This window comes from Halichondria panicea, chromosome 1 (genome assembly GCF_963675165.1).
Source record: "Halichondria panicea chromosome 1, odHalPani1.1, whole genome shotgun sequence".
Lineage (NCBI taxonomy): Eukaryota > Metazoa > Porifera > Demospongiae > Suberitida > Halichondriidae > Halichondria > Halichondria panicea.
In genome coordinates this window covers 2,696,978-2,714,512 of record NC_087377.1, presented here as the reverse complement: position 1 = coordinate 2,714,512, position 17,535 = coordinate 2,696,978, and the positions used below count along the sequence as shown (strand labels likewise).

Sequence of the window (17,535 nt, the reverse complement as noted above, 5' to 3'; positions counted from 1 at the left end):
CCCCAAAAATAAGACACGAGCAGTTTACAATAATAATGCATGGAGAACATTGAATGGACAAAAATATGACAACTATAGAGCTAGCTATGCTGAGTGCAGGGTTCTGATGTGTTTGTTCATGTTTGAGTTGCTACTGAATCTCTGTCCACACACCTCACAGACATAGGGTTTCTCCACGGTGTGTGTGCGTAAATGTCCATCCAGGTTTGACTTCACACTGAATCCTCGCCCACATACATGGCAGTTGTAGGGTTTCTCTCCAGTGTGTGTGCGTAAATGTATATCCAGGTGTTGCTTCCGACTGAATCCCCGCCCACACACATGACAGTTGTAGGGTTTCTCTCCAGTGTGTGTGCGTAAATGTATATCCAGGTGTTGCTTCCGACTGAATCCCTGCCCACATACATGACAGTTGTAGGGTTTCTCTCCAGTGTGTGTGCGTAAATGTATATCCAGGTGTTGCTTCTGACTGAATCCTTGTCCACAAACCTCACAAACAAAGGGCCATTCTCCAGTGTGTATTAGTAAATGGCTATCCAGGGTTGGTTTCTGACTGAATCCCCGCCCACATACATGGCAGTTGTAGGGTTTCTCTCCAGTGTGTGTGCGTAAATGTATATCCAGGTGTTGCTTCTGACTGAATCCTTGTCCACAAACCTCACAAACAAAGGGCCATTCTCCAGTGTGTATTAGTAAATGGCTATCCAGGGTTGGTTTCTGACTGAATCCCCGCCCACATACATGGCAGTTGTAGGGTTTCTCTCCAGTGTGTGTTCGTAAATGGATACCCAGGTTTTGCTTCGTACTGAATCCCCGCCCACATACATGACAGTTGTAGGGTTTCTCTCCAGTGTGTGTTCGTAAATGGATACCCAGGTTTTGCTTCGTACTGAATCCCCGCCCACATACATGACAGTTGTAGGGTTTCTCTCCAGTGTGTGTTTGAATGTGGAGTTTAAGATTCCCACTAATAGCAGTTTGGTAGGAGCAGTAGGTACAACAATGTTTGTTCTTCGTATCATGACCGGGCTTCTTAGTAGCAGAGTTTGTTGGTGTAGATCTTTCCAGTGTTGAAGATAATCTATTGAACTTGGATGTAGATACCTTATCTGCAATAGACAATAATAATGAATTCGTTACACACAATCACATTGGCTTATAATTAGAGAATGTATAATTGTGCATAGAACATTAGGCTACCATAGCGTGACATAATATTTTCGCAGGTAATAATTTCTGCGAATGAGGGTAAAATCGCAAAAAAATTGACAAATGCAATGCCATTTGCGAATAATTAGTTAATTCCACAACTTTACGCAGAATTTAATGGCAGCAAAATGAGCTAAACAGTGAAAATCTACCTGTGAAAATTACTTCACCTAAAGTACGAAGAAAGTTAAGTGTACATGTATGGGAACTAACTCTTCAGAGGCAGCAATCCAATTCCCAGGTCTTCAGCGTATTCTTCTCCATACCATACGAGCAGTTCTTGTCCAGGCTGAACGTCTTTGAAGGTACGATAATAGATCTCTCCACAATGCTGATAAGCAACCATGTTTTGCTCATCTTCACATCTGTGAAAAAAATCACACTTTGAAATTAGTTGCATACTTTCAAAATCTCGCTAAAATCAATTCATTCATAGCTAGAAAGTAGACTCAAACATTGATGGATTACCTTGCACAATTTACAAATCTGAGCCAATTGGAATCATCAGCGTTTCTCCCGTCAATATAATAGGCCTTTTGCTTATCCTTGCGAATCTGTAGGAGAACACAAGAGAAAATAGTGCCAATAAATACTGTATAGCGGAGTATTTTCGTAAATTTCATAGTGTACAGCTACGAAAAGAAATTATTCTACCGCAATAGATTAACGTCCTTATCCTGAGCTCCTTATCCTGAGCTGTAATTTATAACACAAAATACTTAAAATAATGGGTGTTCACACAAAAATTTGCACCAACGAAAATTACCCGCTATATGGTAATGGCCGAGAGAGCCTTAGTGCAAGGCAGCTAATATACTGCATCGCATCTCAGTACTATGTATGTCACCCGTCTTAATTACAGTCCTAAATTGTACATAAATACAACTCTGCATTTTCATTCCTTGTATCAACTTATGCTGTCAACACTTTAGAAAATTTGATAGGGCTATTTTCTTACAAAATAGGTAACTTACCTCCCAGATATAGCTTGTGTCATCAACCATGTCCATATCTTCCACTGACAATCGTTTCCCCTCATACGGACCTACTCTGGTATGACGAGGAATAAGTTTCTTGGCAAACACCCCAAGACCAGCTTCAGGGATTGCTGACATCTTGATAGTTGCTTCGGATGGTACAGGGACGGTGGTGAACATAACTGAGTCCTGGTCTTGGCCAGCGGATACGTCTAATTTCCCCAAGGGTCCATGAACAGGGCAGTCACCATGGTACACTTCATTGCAATCCTCACAAACTGTGAAAGAAAAATAATCTTATGAGCTAATTAGCTTCATGTATATACAGAAAAATAAATTGGGAGTGTTATATTTCGCAAATGAACCATTTGGTGTATAATTAATTTAGCGTTTGAGGCGTGGCTACTACGGTATGGCCATGACGTTGTGTCCATAGAGAAACTTTAATTTAGCAGTTTAAATTTGACAATCATTGGTAAAATTTTCCCATGCTAGAATGAAATAAAGCACAATCAATCTAATCACAGCACCATTGAGTCTTTAACTTCTAAAATTATTTCGGTTATTTTAGTTGAAGAATTTTCTTAGGTACATATACTCACAGACATATTCGTCCTCATCAGATATGACATCCTCCTCATAATGTTTGCGTGTCTTGTGTCTCTTGGGATAGGAGCGCATGGTGGAGAATTGAGCAGGTATAAGGGTAGCACCTCTGTGACAGTAACAAGTTTGTAAATACAATTTTTAACTACTAATATAAAATCGGACTTTATACAGCTACATACTTGTATAGCGGGTAATTTTCGTTGGTGCAGACAAACTACCCATTTTGTATTTTTAATTTTGGTACAGCTCAGGATAGATCTATTGTGGTAGATTCATTTTTCGTATGATCTCTTCAAGAAATTTCCACCATATGAAAATAACCTGCCATACGGTATATTTACACAACTTACATATCTTCTTGTGTGAAGCCAATGAACTCCTCCTCATTCTCACTATCAGCCAACAACTTCTCCATCCTTGCTCTTAACTCTAACTCCTTGCGCCCAAACTCTGGTATCTCCTGTGTCACCTTGGCAGCTTCAAACCCGAGAAATTCCCCTTCAGAGGAGTCACTATCGAAATAGCTCGGTAGTGGTTTAGGTTGAACTGGTTTGGGACGAGGGATTTTCGATGGCTTTGGCTTGTATTTGGGCTTCTTCTTTGGATTGAGAACTTTGTCAAATCGCTTTTCCTGTGAACAAAAATGGACAAAGATACCGTATAGCGGGTAATTTTCGTTGGTGCAAATTTTGTATGACATGCCCAAAATGTATTTATATTATTCGTACAGCTCGTTTGCAAGATGTTACGTTGAACGTATTGCGGTAGAATAATCGTATGATGCTCAACAATACAAAACCAACATTTCGAAAATAACCCGCTATACGGTATAAATAATTTTATCGTAATTATATCATACTTATAGCTATTCACACTAACCACTTGTGTACTGATGGTCTGCATAATTTGAACCTTCTCTTTGTTCCCGAATGGCAGCTTAGTATAAACGGCAGCACCTCGACGCTTTGGCCTCATAGCTAGTACCTCCTTCTCAGGGCTCCATTCCTCCTCAGAATCAGAGCTACTAGAGCAGCTAGGTATGTAGTTTATTTCCTTCCTTTTCGTACGCCGCTTTTGAGCTGGTTTAGCAGGTTTGACCGTAAAACCTGAAAGGGGAAGGGTGTGCTCAAGTCTTTCGCTAAAAATTAATATGCAGTTATTAGGTAAGTTTAATAACCCTTAGGACAAGGTAGCTAGCTGCACTGTAGACCTTACCAAGCTGTTTGAGCATTTCATTATTTCTCTTTATATTTTCCAGACGTTTTCTCTCATAGGGACAGAGTCCGTCATCCTCAGAGCTGCTGCTCTCTCTTGTACTCTTGGCCCACGCTTGCATGACAAACTCACCTCTTGCATTAGCTACCTATGAGAAAGGTTCTCCTATGGTACATGGTGTGTTTGTTTCTACATTGTACAGAACTAGGGTCAGCAGAATTGTGTCTACTGCCCATGCGTGAACCATTCCCCCTAGGCCACCCGCGGTGATAAATAGAGGTACATAATTAATTTCATCTCTTTACACATTGCAGTCATAGGACACCTACAAGCTAATACTGACACCAAACACTATGTGTACACTAAAATACTACACACTCTGTAAACTAGTTCTGTTCTTTATCCTTGTACGTCTGTCCCTCTCCTGCAGGTAAGAAATGACATACTAAAATAATTATCCAAAGAATAATAAAAAAAACTCGGCCAACATTCCAGTACATACATGTACATGCCTGGCTAAACATACAATATGCAAGTACAGTCATACAAACACTCACACATGCTTCAATACCGTATTAGCGGGTTATTTTCGTATGGTGGAAATGTTTGTATAATTATTTCGTATTGTAGCATCATGAAATTTACACCAATAGGTTCACGTCACTCTGAGCTGTCTGAATTTTTATGAGAATTTTTCACCAACGAAAATTACCTGCTATATAATAATTATGTGCCCACAATAGTCAGTGGCTTAGGTCTAGTTTACCACATGTTAGCTATCAAAAAAGTGAACCCTTTCACTTCACCTTATCATGCATGCATTGTCAACCACTACCACTAGCTACAGTGTGCACAGTGGGACCACACTGTGGGCTGTATACACTAGTCTACACACTGCAGGTAGCATTTCTGCTTTTTTTGTAATTTTCATATTGATATAAACGATTTCTCATCAAAAACCATCATGTTGTTACCTTCTTGACTTCTATGTAGAGGTGATGATGATTGGTGCGCAGACAATGCCGCTCCTCACGAAATATAGGTGCTCTTTGCAAGCTCAGCATTTTCCCTAAAAATTTTTTTACGTAACTCAGATTCTGCTTTTTGAGCTTGTACAGCTAACTCCTGTGTGTGTGTGTGTGTGTGTGTGTGTGTGTGTGTGTGTGTGTGTGTGTGTGTGTGGTGTGGTGTGTGTGTGTGTGTGTGTGTGTGTGTGTGTGTGTGTGTGTGTGTGTGTGTGTGTGCTATCAGTGATTTAAACACACCGTTAGATAGACATTACAAAGGGCTACAAAATACATTTATAATTGCGCTGGTACTCTATCGAAACTCAAGTTTCAATCACACTATTAGATAGACAGGATGTTTAATTCTCAACATAGAGCAATTTCCCATCTACATTACAATGTACAATAATTATACTTGCATGAACTCACTTCTTTGGTACTACTACAGTCGCGTAGGGCGTCTCCTGACGATCATTGAGGATGTAGTATATCACTTTGGTATTGGGCCCGCTAGAAGGGGGTGTGGCTACGTCCTGTTTGTTCGGGTGGGGGGGCGTGTCTGTCCTTGTGACGTCGCCTTCTCTCTCTATCACAATCTTTGTCTCGATGATGGTCGTCATTCTCGCCACGCTGTGTGTGAGTGTGGGGGCGGGGGGTAGTTAAACATCTTTCAACAGCCTTAACTTAAGTACCGTTTATCCAATGTTAAACATTTTATGATTTTCTGAAAACTTATAAAGAGACCTTTCAAATGATGTGTTTCAATCGGGGCCCTAATTTGTCATTTTTCGGCCTTGGACCATTCATGGTATCGCCAAATTGTAAAATACTTTTATCTCTCGAATATGATTTTTGATGATACCATTTTTTCTAAGATTTCAGAAAATCATGACATTGGATCCACGGAATTCAAGTTATGGCAGCTGATAGAAAGCACTTTAGTACCATGTGAAAACTTAGAAAGAAATCAACCAGACCTTTCCACTATTTCAAAAATACAATTAACTCACATGAGCATGTCTCTTTGATCGTTTCCCAGTGGGGGAACCCCCGCCATCTTGCCAGTAGGGGAGGAGCAAGCTCGTTCCATCATTTTACACACCAGATCTGATATGAATTGCTCCAGGTTGTCTAACACCTGCTGTGTGGGTGGGGTGGAGTGTGTACCTCCAACTTTCTAACGAGAGCGTCCTTCTGCAACAGCTGATGGTGAAGGTCCACTTTGGCAGAATCGTTCTTATACTCTTTCCGATAAATCTCAGTTTTCATGGTCTTAATAAAAGTATCTCTTCCTCGACCATGGCCCTCAGTGCGGAGCATTCGGCACTAAGCTGAGTCAGCTCATCTTGTTGCTGGGAGAACTGATCACGCATCACTGACATCTGTGTGGAGGGTGTGTGTGTGTGTGTGTGTGTGTGTGTGTGTGTGTGGGTGTCACAAATTATCCTACTACCGTATAAGGTTGACGTAATTACAGCACCACTCTAATTTGAATATTTCGCCCGTATAGAACCATATTGGTTTTTTTACATACATGTAGTCTCGTAAATACTTATTTGTTTGATCATTATCCACTATTTGATTGATTGCATGCAGCAAAATTAAAGATGTTTATGATAACTGTAATCAATGTGTGTATAAAAGCTAGCTATTAGTAGTTTTATGTTATGTAGCTGAGGCACCTCCACCGAGGCATCAGCACCCGCGGTGCTTTCATTAGTGTAGCATTTGCGAAACTTCAGGCTTGAAATAGTTGTATTGTATGACAGTTGGTTATATCCACTACAACATTATTTCGCTAGTAACATTCTACATCCAAAAAGCAGTTTCAAGTATAACAAATGTATTTCTTTTGCTCCCCCGGCCCCCAACTGACCTCCTCCACTCTTTGTGACCTCCTGGGTTGTTCTTGACCCGGCCCCCTTTGTGATGATGATGACATACCAAAGGTCATGCCTGGTGATGTGAGGAGTTGTATGTTGGTAGGCTCTCTCTCGAAGGCACGCCGACGCTTCTCAAAGTCACTAGCACCAGCTGAGGCTGTGTGTGTGTGTGGGGGGGGTGAGGTGTGTGTGTGGGGGGGGTGAGGTGTGTGTGTGTGTGTGTGTGTGTGTACTGTGTTTGTTTGTGTGTGGGGTGGGGTGGTGTGTGCACATAAAGGGTTGTAACATACAACCTTACTGCAATGGGTCTTAATTTTCAATTAAAAGCTAGATATGTTCCAATAAACATTTCAAGATACCTTCTGACTCATTGCTCCCTGGTGGTGTACGACCGTGTCCATGGTTGGGTGCAGACATGCTCTCTATAGCTAGCTAGTTAAACTATAGCTAATAGCCTACTAGTACGTACAGTATAGTACAGCTACAGGTAGTCTACAAAAAATATGCAAAGATGATTTTTGTATGCTTGTGTGGGTGTGTTTGGCATGCTTGGGCGGAGTCCAACCAACTGGGAGATACCCCAAAAATAAGACACGAGCAGTTTACAATAATAATGCATGGAGAACATTGAATGGACAAAAATATGACAACTATAGAGCTAGCTATGCTGAGTGCAGGGTTCTGATGTGTTTGTTCATGTTTGAGTTGCTACTGAATCTCTGTCCACACACCTCACAGACATAGGGTTTCTCCACGGTGTGTGTGCGTAAATGTCCATCCAGGTTTGACTTCACACTGAATCCTCGCCCACATACATGGCAGTTGTAGGGTTTCTCTCCAGTGTGTGTGCGTAAATGTATATCCAGGTGTTGCTTCCGACTGAATCCCCGCCCACACACATGACAGTTGTAGGGTTTCTCTCCAGTGTGTGTGCGTAAATGTATATCCAGGTGTTGCTTCCGACTGAATCCCTGCCCACATACATGACAGTTGTAGGGTTTCTCTCCAGTGTGTGTGCGTAAATGTATATCCAGGTGTTGCTTCTGACTGAATCCTTGTCCACAAACCTCACAAACAAAGGGCCATTCTCCAGTGTGTATTAGTAAATGGCTATCCAGGGTTGGTTTCTGACTGAATCCCCGCCCACATACATGGCAGTTGTAGGGTTTCTCTCCAGTGTGTGTGCGTAAATGTATATCCAGGTGTTGCTTCTGACTGAATCCTTGTCCACAAACCTCACAAACAAAGGGCCATTCTCCAGTGTGTATTAGTAAATGGCTATCCAGGGTTGGTTTCTGACTGAATCCCCGCCCACATACATGGCAGTTGTAGGGTTTCTCTCCAGTGTGTGTTCGTAAATGGATACCCAGGTTTTGCTTCGTACTGAATCCCCGCCCACATACATGACAGTTGTAGGGTTTCTCTCCAGTGTGTGTTCGTAAATGGATACCCAGGTTTTGCTTCGTACTGAATCCCCGCCCACATACATGACAGTTGTAGGGTTTCTCTCCAGTGTGTGTTTGAATGTGGAGTTTAAGATTCCCACTAATAGCAGTTTGGTAGGAGCAGTAGGTACAACAATGTTTGTTCTTCGTATCATGACCGGGCTTCTTAGTAGCAGAGTTTGTTGGTGTAGATCTTTCCAGTGTTGAAGATAATCTATTGAACTTGGATGTAGATACCTTATCTGCAATAGACAATAATAATGAATTCGTTACACACAATCACATTGGCTTATAATTAGAGAATGTATAATTGTGCATAGAACATTAGGCTACCATAGCGTGACATAATATTTTCGCAGGTAATAATTTCTGCGAATGAGGGTAAAATCGCAAAAAAATTGACAAATGCAATGCCATTTGCGAATAATTAGTTAATTCCACAACTTTACGCAGAATTTAATGGCAGCAAAATGAGCTAAACAGTGAAAATCTACCTGTGAAAATTACTTCACCTAAAGTACGAAGAAAGTTAAGTGTACATGTATGGGAACTAACTCTTCAGAGGCAGCAATCCAATTCCCAGGTCTTCAGCGTATTCTTCTCCATACCATACGAGCAGTTCTTGTCCAGGCTGAACGTCTTTGAAGGTACGATAATAGATCTCTCCACAATGCTGATAAGCAACCATGTTTTGCTCATCTTCACATCTGTGAAAAAAATCACACTTTGAAATTAGTTGCATACTTTCAAAATCTCGCTAAAATCAATTCATTCATAGCTAGAAAGTAGACTCAAACATTGATGGATTACCTTGCACAATTTACAAATCTGAGCCAATTGGAATCATCAGCGTTTCTCCCGTCAATATAATAGGCCTTTTGCTTATCCTTGCGAATCTGTAGGAGAACACAAGAGAAAATAGTGCCAATAAATACTGTATAGCGGAGTATTTTCGTAAATTTCATAGTGTACAGCTACGAAAAGAAATTATTCTACCGCAATAGATTAACGTCCTTATCCTGAGCTCCTTATCATGAGCTGTAATTTATAATACAAAATACTTAAAATAATGGGTTTTCACACGAAAATTTGCACCAACGAAAATTACCCGCTATACGGTAATGGTCGAGAGAGCCTTAGTGCAAGGCAACTAATATACTGCATCGCATCTCTGTATTATGTATGTCACCCGTCTTAATTACAGTCCTAACTTGTACATAAATTATACAACTCTGCATTTTCATTCCTTGTATCAACTTATGCTGTCAACACTTTAGAAAATTTGATAGGGGTATTTTCTTACAAAATAGGTAACTTACCTCCCAGATATAGCTTGTGTCATCAACCATGTCCATATCTTCCACTGACAATCTTTTCCCCTCATACGGACCTACTCTGGTATGGCGAGGAATAAGTTTCTTGGCAAACACCCCAAGACCAGCTTCAGGGATTGCTGACATCTTGATAGTTGCTTCGGATGGTACAGGGACGGTGGTGAACATAACTGAGTCCTGGTCTTGGCCAGCGGATACGTCTAATTTCCCCAAGGGTCCATGAACAGGGCAGTCACCATGGTAGACTTCATTGCAATCCTCACAAACTGTGAGAGAAAAATAGATATTACGAGCTAACGTAGAAAAATAAATTGGGAGTGTTATATTTGGCGAATGAACCATTTGGTGTATAATTAATTTAGCGTCTGAGGCGTGGCTACTACGATATGGCCATGACGTTGTGTCCATAGGGAAACTTTAATTTGGCAGTTTTAAATTTGACAATCATTGGTAAACTTTTCCCATGCTAGAATGAAACAACGCACAATCAATCTAATCACAGCACGTTTAGGTCTTTAACTTCTATAATTATTTCGGTTATTTTAGTTGAAGAATTTTCTTAGGTACATATACTCACAGACATATTCGTCCTCATCAGATATGACATCCTCCTCATAATGTTTGCGTGTCTTGTGTCTCTTGGGATAGGAGCGCATGGTGGAGAATTGAGCAGGTATAAGGGTAGCACCTCTGTGGCAGTAATAAGTTTGTAAAATACAATTTTTAGCTACTAAATATAAAATCGGACTTTATACAACTACATACTTGTATAGCGGGTAATTTTCGTTGGTACAGACAAACTACCCACTTCGTATTTTTAATTTTGGTACAGCTCAGGATAGATCTATTGCGGTAGATTCATTTTTCGTATGATCTCTTCAAGAAATTTCCACCATACAAAAATTACCCGCTCTATACGGTACATTTACACAACTTACATATCTTCTTGTGTGAAGCCAATAAACTCCTCCTCATTCTCACTATCAGCCAACAACTTCTCCATCCTTGCTCTTAACTCTAACTCTTTGCGTCCAAACTCTGGTATCTCCTGTATCACCTTGGCAGCTTCAAACCCGAGAAATTCACCTTCAGAGGAGTCACTATCGAAATAGCTCGGTAGTGGTTTAGGTTGAACTGGTTTGGGACGAGGGATTTTCGATGGCTTTGGCTTGTATTTGGGCTTCTTGTTTGGATTGAGAACTTTATCAAATCGCTTTTCCTGTGAAAAAATGGGACAAAGATATGTCCAATCTGTTCTATTGCATCATATAGTGGGCAATTTTTGTATGAACTGCCCACTTCAAATATTAATTTCGTATGATGCTCTACAATACGAAATAATACGAACCCCAAGAAATAACCCGTATTACACGGTATATCGTTAATTATGTCGGAAAACATAACTAACCACTTGTGTACTGATGGTCTGCATAATTTGAACTTTCTCTTTGTTCCCGAATGGCAGTTTAGTATAAACGGCAGCACCTCGACGCTTCGGCCTCATAGCTAGTGCCTCCTTCTCAGGGCTCCATTCCTCCTCAGAATCAGAGCTACTAGAGCAGCTAGGTATGTAGTTTATTTCCTTCTTTTTCGTACGCCGCTTTTGAGCTGGTTTAGCAGGTTTGACAGTAAAACCTGAAAGGGGAAGGGTGTGCTCAAGTCTTTCGCTAAAATATGCAGTTATTAGGTAAGGTTAAGTAACCCTTAGAACAAGGTAGCTAGCTGCACTGTAGACCTTACCAAGTTGTTTGAGCATTTCATTATTTCTCTTTATATTCTCCAGACGTTTTCTCTCATAGGGACAGAGCCCGTCATCTTCAGAGCTGCTGCTCTCTCTTGTACTCTTGGCCGACGCTTGCATGACAACCTCACCACTTGCATTAGCTATTATGAGCGCTTTGAGAAAGGTTCCTATGGCGTTTGTTTTTACATTGTACTGTATTTCAAGAACTGAGGGGTCAGCTGCAGAATTGTGTCTACTACGCATGCGTGAAATATTCCCCCTAGGCCACCCGCGGTGATAAATAGAGGTACATAATTAATTTCATCTCTTTACACATTGCAGTCATAGGACACCTACAAGCTAATACTGACACCAAACACTATGTGTACACTAAATTAGATACTACACACTCTGTAAAGTAGTTCTGTTCTTTATCCTTGTACGTCTGTCCCTCTCCTGCAGGTAAGAAAGGACATACTAAAATAATCTTTGGATGAAAAACTCTGCTAGTGGGAGGGTTTTTTTGCCGAAAATCTACCCTTTTGGCTGCAATGGAGTAACCAACATTCCAGTACATGTACATGTACATGCCTGGCTAAACATACAAGTACAATGATACAAACACTCACACATGCTTAAAATTAATACCGTATTAGCGGGTTATTTTCGTATGGTTATTTTTGTATGGTGGAAAATGTTCGTATTGTAGCATCATGAAATTTAGCAATAGGTTCACGTCACTCTGAGCTGTCCGAATTTTTCACCAACGAAAATTACCCGCTATGTTCCCACAATAGTCAGTGGCTTAGGTCTAGATACATGAAAGAAAGGGATAGGCAACGCCCCACGTGATGCTAGGTAAATGCAGTGTATGACGTCACACCCTCTGGTTGGAGGCGAGTTGTGCTCAAGAAAGTACACAATGATCCCTATATCTGCTTATTTTTCTCGTAGGGGGCCTAAAAGAGAAATTCAAAGCAATCAGGCATCATGCACACATACACCCAGCACTACTGATAGCTACAGCTGCTATGTTAGTGCCGAGCTTTCTTTTATTCAGCTTGATTTGTGTGAAAAAACACCAATTTGTCAGTTTATGTACCTCTATCTCCAATATAAAATAATTTTATAACACGTACGTTTCACAGAATTAAAGTGTGTTTATAACTGCATGGAACAAAAATGACCATCATGCTGTTTGTTACCTTCTTGACCTCCTTGTAGAGGTGATGATCTTCCTTGGTGCGCAGACGGTGCATTGTGAGGTGCTGTAGACGCTCCTCACGAATATTGGCGTTCTTTGCAAGCTCAGCATTTTCCCTCAAGATTTTTTGATGTAACTCAGATTCTGCTTTTTGAGCTTGTACAGCTAACTCCTGTGTGTGTGTGTGTGTGTGTGTGTGTGTGTGTGTGTGTGTGTGTGTGTGTGTGGGTGGGTGGGTGTGTGTGGTGTGTGTGGGGAGGGGGGTTTACATTCATTCTCTTCAATGTATAGTTATGTCATCATGACTTTTATGCTCCATTAATGTCTATAGTGATTAATTGTAGTTCTTACTATCTTAGTACGCATGTGATACGTTCATGAAATTTCTTCTCATAGAAACAAACAGGCAGCCAGGTCCAGTACTGTATAAGCTAACAAACTATTACTGTACCTTTAGTCTCCGTGCATTGGCTTGTTTGAGTGACTCCAGTTCCTGGTGCATGACCTCCACCACTTGAGATTGCTTCTTCCTCTCAGCCTCTGCACTCTTGGCTTGGGAGTAGAGCTCTTGCTCTTGTGTGTCGTGCTGTGATACCAACGTCTGTGTGTGTGTGTGTGTGTGTGGGGGGGGGGGGTGTGGAGGTGTGTGGGGGTGTGAGGTGGGGTATGTGTGATGTGTGTGTATGGGGGGGGGGGAGTAAGTAATTCATATAGGTGACCGTCGTTAGAGATACTGGTAATAATACATAAATGTACTTAGAATTCAGATATAATACCCATCCACACTGGTCGGTGGTGGAGGTTCTCACCATGCACCTCTAGACAAAAATAACTACCTCTTAGGCCCTAGTCTGTAATTATAGATGACCACATAAAAAGGCAAATTTGAATTTGAGTTTAAGGATTGCAAATAATTATTATAGTCCTCACTGCAAGAACTCTGGGATCATTATCATACTTACAGAAAGCTTCTTGAGTCTCTGCTCATACTGTCTCCTCCGTACTTCATTCTCCCTCAGTGCTGATCGGGCAGTCCATTCCGACAATTCTTTTTCGTTCTTATCCCGTCTCTTGTCTTGTGTCACCTCTGCTTTGACACGACGACGTGCTTCCGCTATCTATAGTGGAGAGAGAAGGGTGGTTAGTACACACCGTACAACACATTATACATAATACCGTATAGCTAGAAACTTCTGCAAATAGCTGCAAAAAGACCTTCTGCGAATTAAACTTTCAACTGTTAAATTAGGCATGGTTAATAAGCATTCGCGAATAATATTTCTGCGTTTACTCATTCATTCGCATAAAATTCTATCTATACGGTATACAGTACAGTGACAGTAGTATGTACCCACTATAATTATACATACTATACCTGTATGTACTTGAAGGGCAAAAATAATTATGGTGATTTAGCGTGTATAGCAAGTACAATGTATAGGCATTTCAATTATTCGGTACTTACGGTAAAATTGCAGAAAAGCCTGACAAAACATTGACATTGACACACATTCTAGAGAGTAGAAACATTTTAATATTATTGTGAAGGCTACCTACATGTACATGTACGTTCATAATGTAATTATAGTGCCTACCTCCAATTTCGTTTTATTCTGTTGTCCCAGTATATCCAGTTGAACCTGCTCTGCCTCTAGTGATGTGAACATCTTATTCTCTGTATTCCTCTGCAGTTTGGAGCGAACGTCCAATAACTGCCGACCACCTGCAGACAAATTAGAATATCATTAGACAAGATCTTTGCACAGAAGTTTACAATGATCATGTACATGTATGTACGCACATGTATGGCTACCCCTGAGGGAAGAGACACTGTGATATAAAGACCAGGTCCCAAACGCAACCCCTTAACAAAGGTCACCTCTGTATAATTATTGGCCAACACTTCAACATTAGCTCCAAAATGTCAATATAATTACAGTAACAGTAACAGTAAAGATTACCTTGTCTTTCTCTGGCTGCGTGTGTTTCTTGCTTGCTCATCAGCGATTGGTTCAATACACGTTTAGTGTTCTCGTAGTGTTTGGCAGCAGAGACCTTTGACCTCTCCTCCTTAGACAAACTCTCTTCCCTTAAATAAGTATCCTACAAAAACCAAAAAATAGTCACACAAAATAATAGAAATTCCTTGATACAACTACATGTAGTACCTGTATTTCTTTCTTAGCTTCCTTTTCACTTTCTTTATGACCTTCAGCCACGGCTGCCCTGTACATGTGCGCCTCCATATTAAGGGAGATTGCTAACTGGGCCAGTTCTTGCTTCAGTTTGAATTGCTCCTCCTATGAAAAAGAGTCGTATTAAAGTCTATTAATTTGTGTTGAGGTTGACCTTCACAATGTTGTCATAACTTTGTCATGCTTCAAAGTTTCATATAATTATACCATTGGATTCCTTGTTAAAAGGCGCTTCTATCTATAAGTATGCTGTAGAGCTGGTAAGTTTCAACCAGCTAAAAGTTAGCATTTTCTATATAAAAGTCCCTGGCATACTTGTCCACCAAATAAAGCGTAAATGAAGCCATAATTGATCACATAACTTTTGTGGTTGAACTCAACGCAAATAGATGTTACAATGTTTTGCGAGTGATAATGTGACAACTTTTGCATCAGGCAGGCAAGGATTGCGATGTCATACACGTACAATAGGTATCTGCGATCTTAATTTTGCAAAACTATTAGCACTCACGAAGTTTGACACTTGCAAAACATTGTAGTATTACGGTTACAGGTATGGTATAACTATTTTTCTTAAAATTACCTCTTTTGCCCTGAGTTTAGATTCAAAGTCATGACTAAGTTGCTCGACCTCTGACCTCTTCCTGTCTAATACCTGCACCAGATTACGATAACGCCAGCCCATCTCATTTCTACAGAGAAAAAAGAACAAAGCATAGTATAATTTGTATCGGCTACAAAATGCTTCCTATAAAAACAATGAATGGTATTATTATGTGATTAATTAATTGTTACCGCTGATGTGGTGGGCAAATATATATACATACACAGAATGATTTTCTTACTCTGATCTGACATATTTCTTAGTGGCTTCGTTGAGCCTCTGTCTACCAGCCAGAGCCACTTGAGCTCTCTCCCGGCCAGCCTCTTGGGCCTGGTGGACATCCCTCTGTAGGTACTGGGTGAACTTTGCCTCCTTATCTTGTAGGCCGCGACCATCACTGACCTTTTTCTGGGTCATGCCTGGGAGGGAGAATAATTATGAGTAAATATGATCAAGAGTAGCTACTCTTGATATGATACATACTGATATACCCAGAAATTTCGTTAAATCTCAATCAAACAACTGATTATAATTATAGGTGGACGTCCTTATAAAACTTTAGAACGAAACCACTACTGACCAGTGCTATGTACATGTATAATAAAATAAACCAACTTTAATCACAATTAGATTATCGTTCGTAAAGGATTAAAAATTAATTGTGGGCCATAATAATTATTTTACTCACTTGATTCGTAGTTCTTCATGACTCTTTGCAATTGCTTTTTTTGTTTGCCTACTTCCATTTCGGCTCTCTTCAACTCCCTCTCTTCTTGTCGGTGGCCCCACATATGATCCTGTGTGTGTGTGTGTGTGGGGGGGGGCTTTGCATGAGTACGTACATCACATCACATCACCTTGACATCACTTAATAATTATGTACATGAAGCGTTTCATTTTAGGTGAGGGGGTTTATTTGAGCACATACATTATAGCTGAATCAGTAGTGCATTCCTGCATGGCTGAATACAGCACACTTTCTACGCTTAGAACCACTGTTTGTACACACACGTACACACGTAGATACTTACCTCGATGGCTTGTAGCCTCTTTTTGCTGTCATCAAGAGAAGCTTCAGCTCTCTTACGAATGGTGTTGGCTGATAGTGGGCGTAGTTTGCTGACTCGAGCAGGAGGCTTTGGAGTAAACAAAGTGGCATCTGGTACCACATTAGGTAGGGACTGGTAGTCGTGTGATCTGTGAGTGTGTTGTGTGGTGGGATGTGTATGTGTACGTGGTAGTGTGTATGCAACTGCCTAACGATTGTACATTCATCATGGTGACGACAGTATAATTTCAATTTGTAACATTCACACAGCATTTAAAACACGTTCTCTCACTTCAAAAAGTTGGCATATGATGTGTTTGGCAGAAAAGACTCTCCTGCCGCAGCCTTGGATGTGAGGAGGTCATATCGATCCTGTAATTTGTCGAATCGACTTTTGGTAGCCATTTTGATAACTGTCGCCATGGGAACTAATTATGACGTTCTCCAAACAGAACACGTGCGCAAAAATTGTTGAATTGGAAAATATTTGGAAAATATTCGTTTGTCGATTCAGCAGAAAAGCACGTGACTAATTAATTAGATTTCAGTTTATTGTTATTTATAATCAATAAACAATATACAGTATTAGCACAAGTACAAGTGAATGGCGGCTACGAACTGCTCGGACTTCTATTGGAATAAGAGCCATGTATCGGGATCGGCCCTACACAACCTCACAAGCTGGTGTCCTAACAGTGAGTGGTGATGATAGCATTGCGATGGAGATTCGAATGTTGATAGCTGCACTTTATTTAAGTGGCGTTGTTGATTATCCTGAGAGAATGCATACACAATCCGTACTGTTCTATATACACGTTGATGAATCACACACACACACACACACACACACTAGGTTCGATGAGGCTTGAGGATGCGCTAGGCTCCCCGGCTACCTTCCTTATCCAGCTAGTTCGTCTGTCAGTCTCACTAGCCGTCCTTACTCTAGTGTCAGTCATGTACAACTGGTGAGACCTCCATAACCTTATTTTCATATGGTGGAAATGTTCGTACATTTCGTATTGAAGAGCATAACACGAAAATTAAAACTTCTATTTCAATGCGTTCTCAACGTCACTATCCTG

General features: G+C 40.7%; 3 protein-coding genes across 5 annotated transcripts in view; 1 reads left to right on the top strand and 2 right to left on the bottom strand.

The window, feature by feature from the left end:
* Nucleotides 1–20: 20 nt before the first annotated feature.
* LOC135330791 (histone-lysine N-methyltransferase PRDM9-like) lies at nucleotides 21–16,901 on the bottom strand. Of its 3 annotated transcripts, XM_064525734.1 has the most exons (13): nucleotides 7,260–7,424; nucleotides 6,894–7,057; nucleotides 6,028–6,399; nucleotides 5,447–5,647; nucleotides 4,985–5,135; nucleotides 4,011–4,434; nucleotides 3,675–3,901; nucleotides 3,146–3,426; nucleotides 2,789–2,901; nucleotides 2,184–2,464; nucleotides 1,678–1,763; nucleotides 1,423–1,574; nucleotides 21–1,109 (listed from the first exon to the last, which is right to left on the bottom strand). In XM_064525734.1, exons 6-13 carry the CDS (start codon nucleotides 4,129–4,131, stop codon nucleotides 85–87), a joined length of 2,286 nt encoding a protein of 761 aa, XP_064381804.1. In that variant the 5' UTR covers nucleotides 4,132–4,434; nucleotides 4,985–5,135; nucleotides 5,447–5,647; nucleotides 6,028–6,399; nucleotides 6,894–7,057; nucleotides 7,260–7,424; the 3' UTR covers nucleotides 21–84. The 3 variants fall into 3 exon arrangements, with proteins under 3 accessions (XP_064381804.1, XP_064381815.1, XP_064381809.1); XM_064525745.1 differs by lacking the exons at nucleotides 21–1,109; nucleotides 1,423–1,574; nucleotides 1,678–1,763; ... (7 more) ...; nucleotides 6,894–7,057; nucleotides 7,260–7,424 and adding exons at nucleotides 12,608–12,778; nucleotides 13,058–13,207; nucleotides 13,569–13,724; ... (6 more) ...; nucleotides 16,437–16,602; nucleotides 16,746–16,901 and having other exon boundaries at nucleotides 4,285–4,434; XM_064525739.1 differs by lacking the exons at nucleotides 21–1,109; nucleotides 1,423–1,574; nucleotides 1,678–1,763; ... (8 more) ...; nucleotides 6,894–7,057; nucleotides 7,260–7,424 and adding exons at nucleotides 11,718–11,858; nucleotides 12,608–12,778; nucleotides 13,058–13,207; ... (7 more) ...; nucleotides 16,437–16,602; nucleotides 16,746–16,901.
* On the bottom strand, nucleotides 7,499–11,684 carry LOC135352493 (histone-lysine N-methyltransferase PRDM9-like). Its single transcript, XM_064551674.1, has 8 exons — nucleotides 11,420–11,684; nucleotides 11,088–11,314; nucleotides 10,618–10,898; nucleotides 10,257–10,369; nucleotides 9,665–9,945; nucleotides 9,156–9,241; nucleotides 8,901–9,052; nucleotides 7,499–8,587 (listed from the first exon to the last, which is right to left on the bottom strand). Exons 1-8 carry the CDS (start codon nucleotides 11,664–11,666, stop codon nucleotides 7,563–7,565), a joined length of 2,412 nt encoding a protein of 803 aa, XP_064407744.1. The 5' UTR covers nucleotides 11,667–11,684; the 3' UTR covers nucleotides 7,499–7,562.
* Nucleotides 16,902–16,975: 74 nt separating the features above from the next.
* LOC135331454 (uncharacterized) overlaps nucleotides 16,976–17,535 on the top strand; it is a 5,264-nt gene continuing 4,704 nt past the window's right edge. Inside the window, exons 1-2 of the mRNA XM_064526628.1 lie at nucleotides 16,976–17,148; nucleotides 17,307–17,418. Of these exons, the coding sequence (XP_064382698.1) occupies nucleotides 17,058–17,148; nucleotides 17,307–17,418 (203 nt within the window). The 5' untranslated portion in view covers nucleotides 16,976–17,057. The remainder of the gene's footprint in view (nucleotides 17,149–17,306; nucleotides 17,419–17,535) is intronic.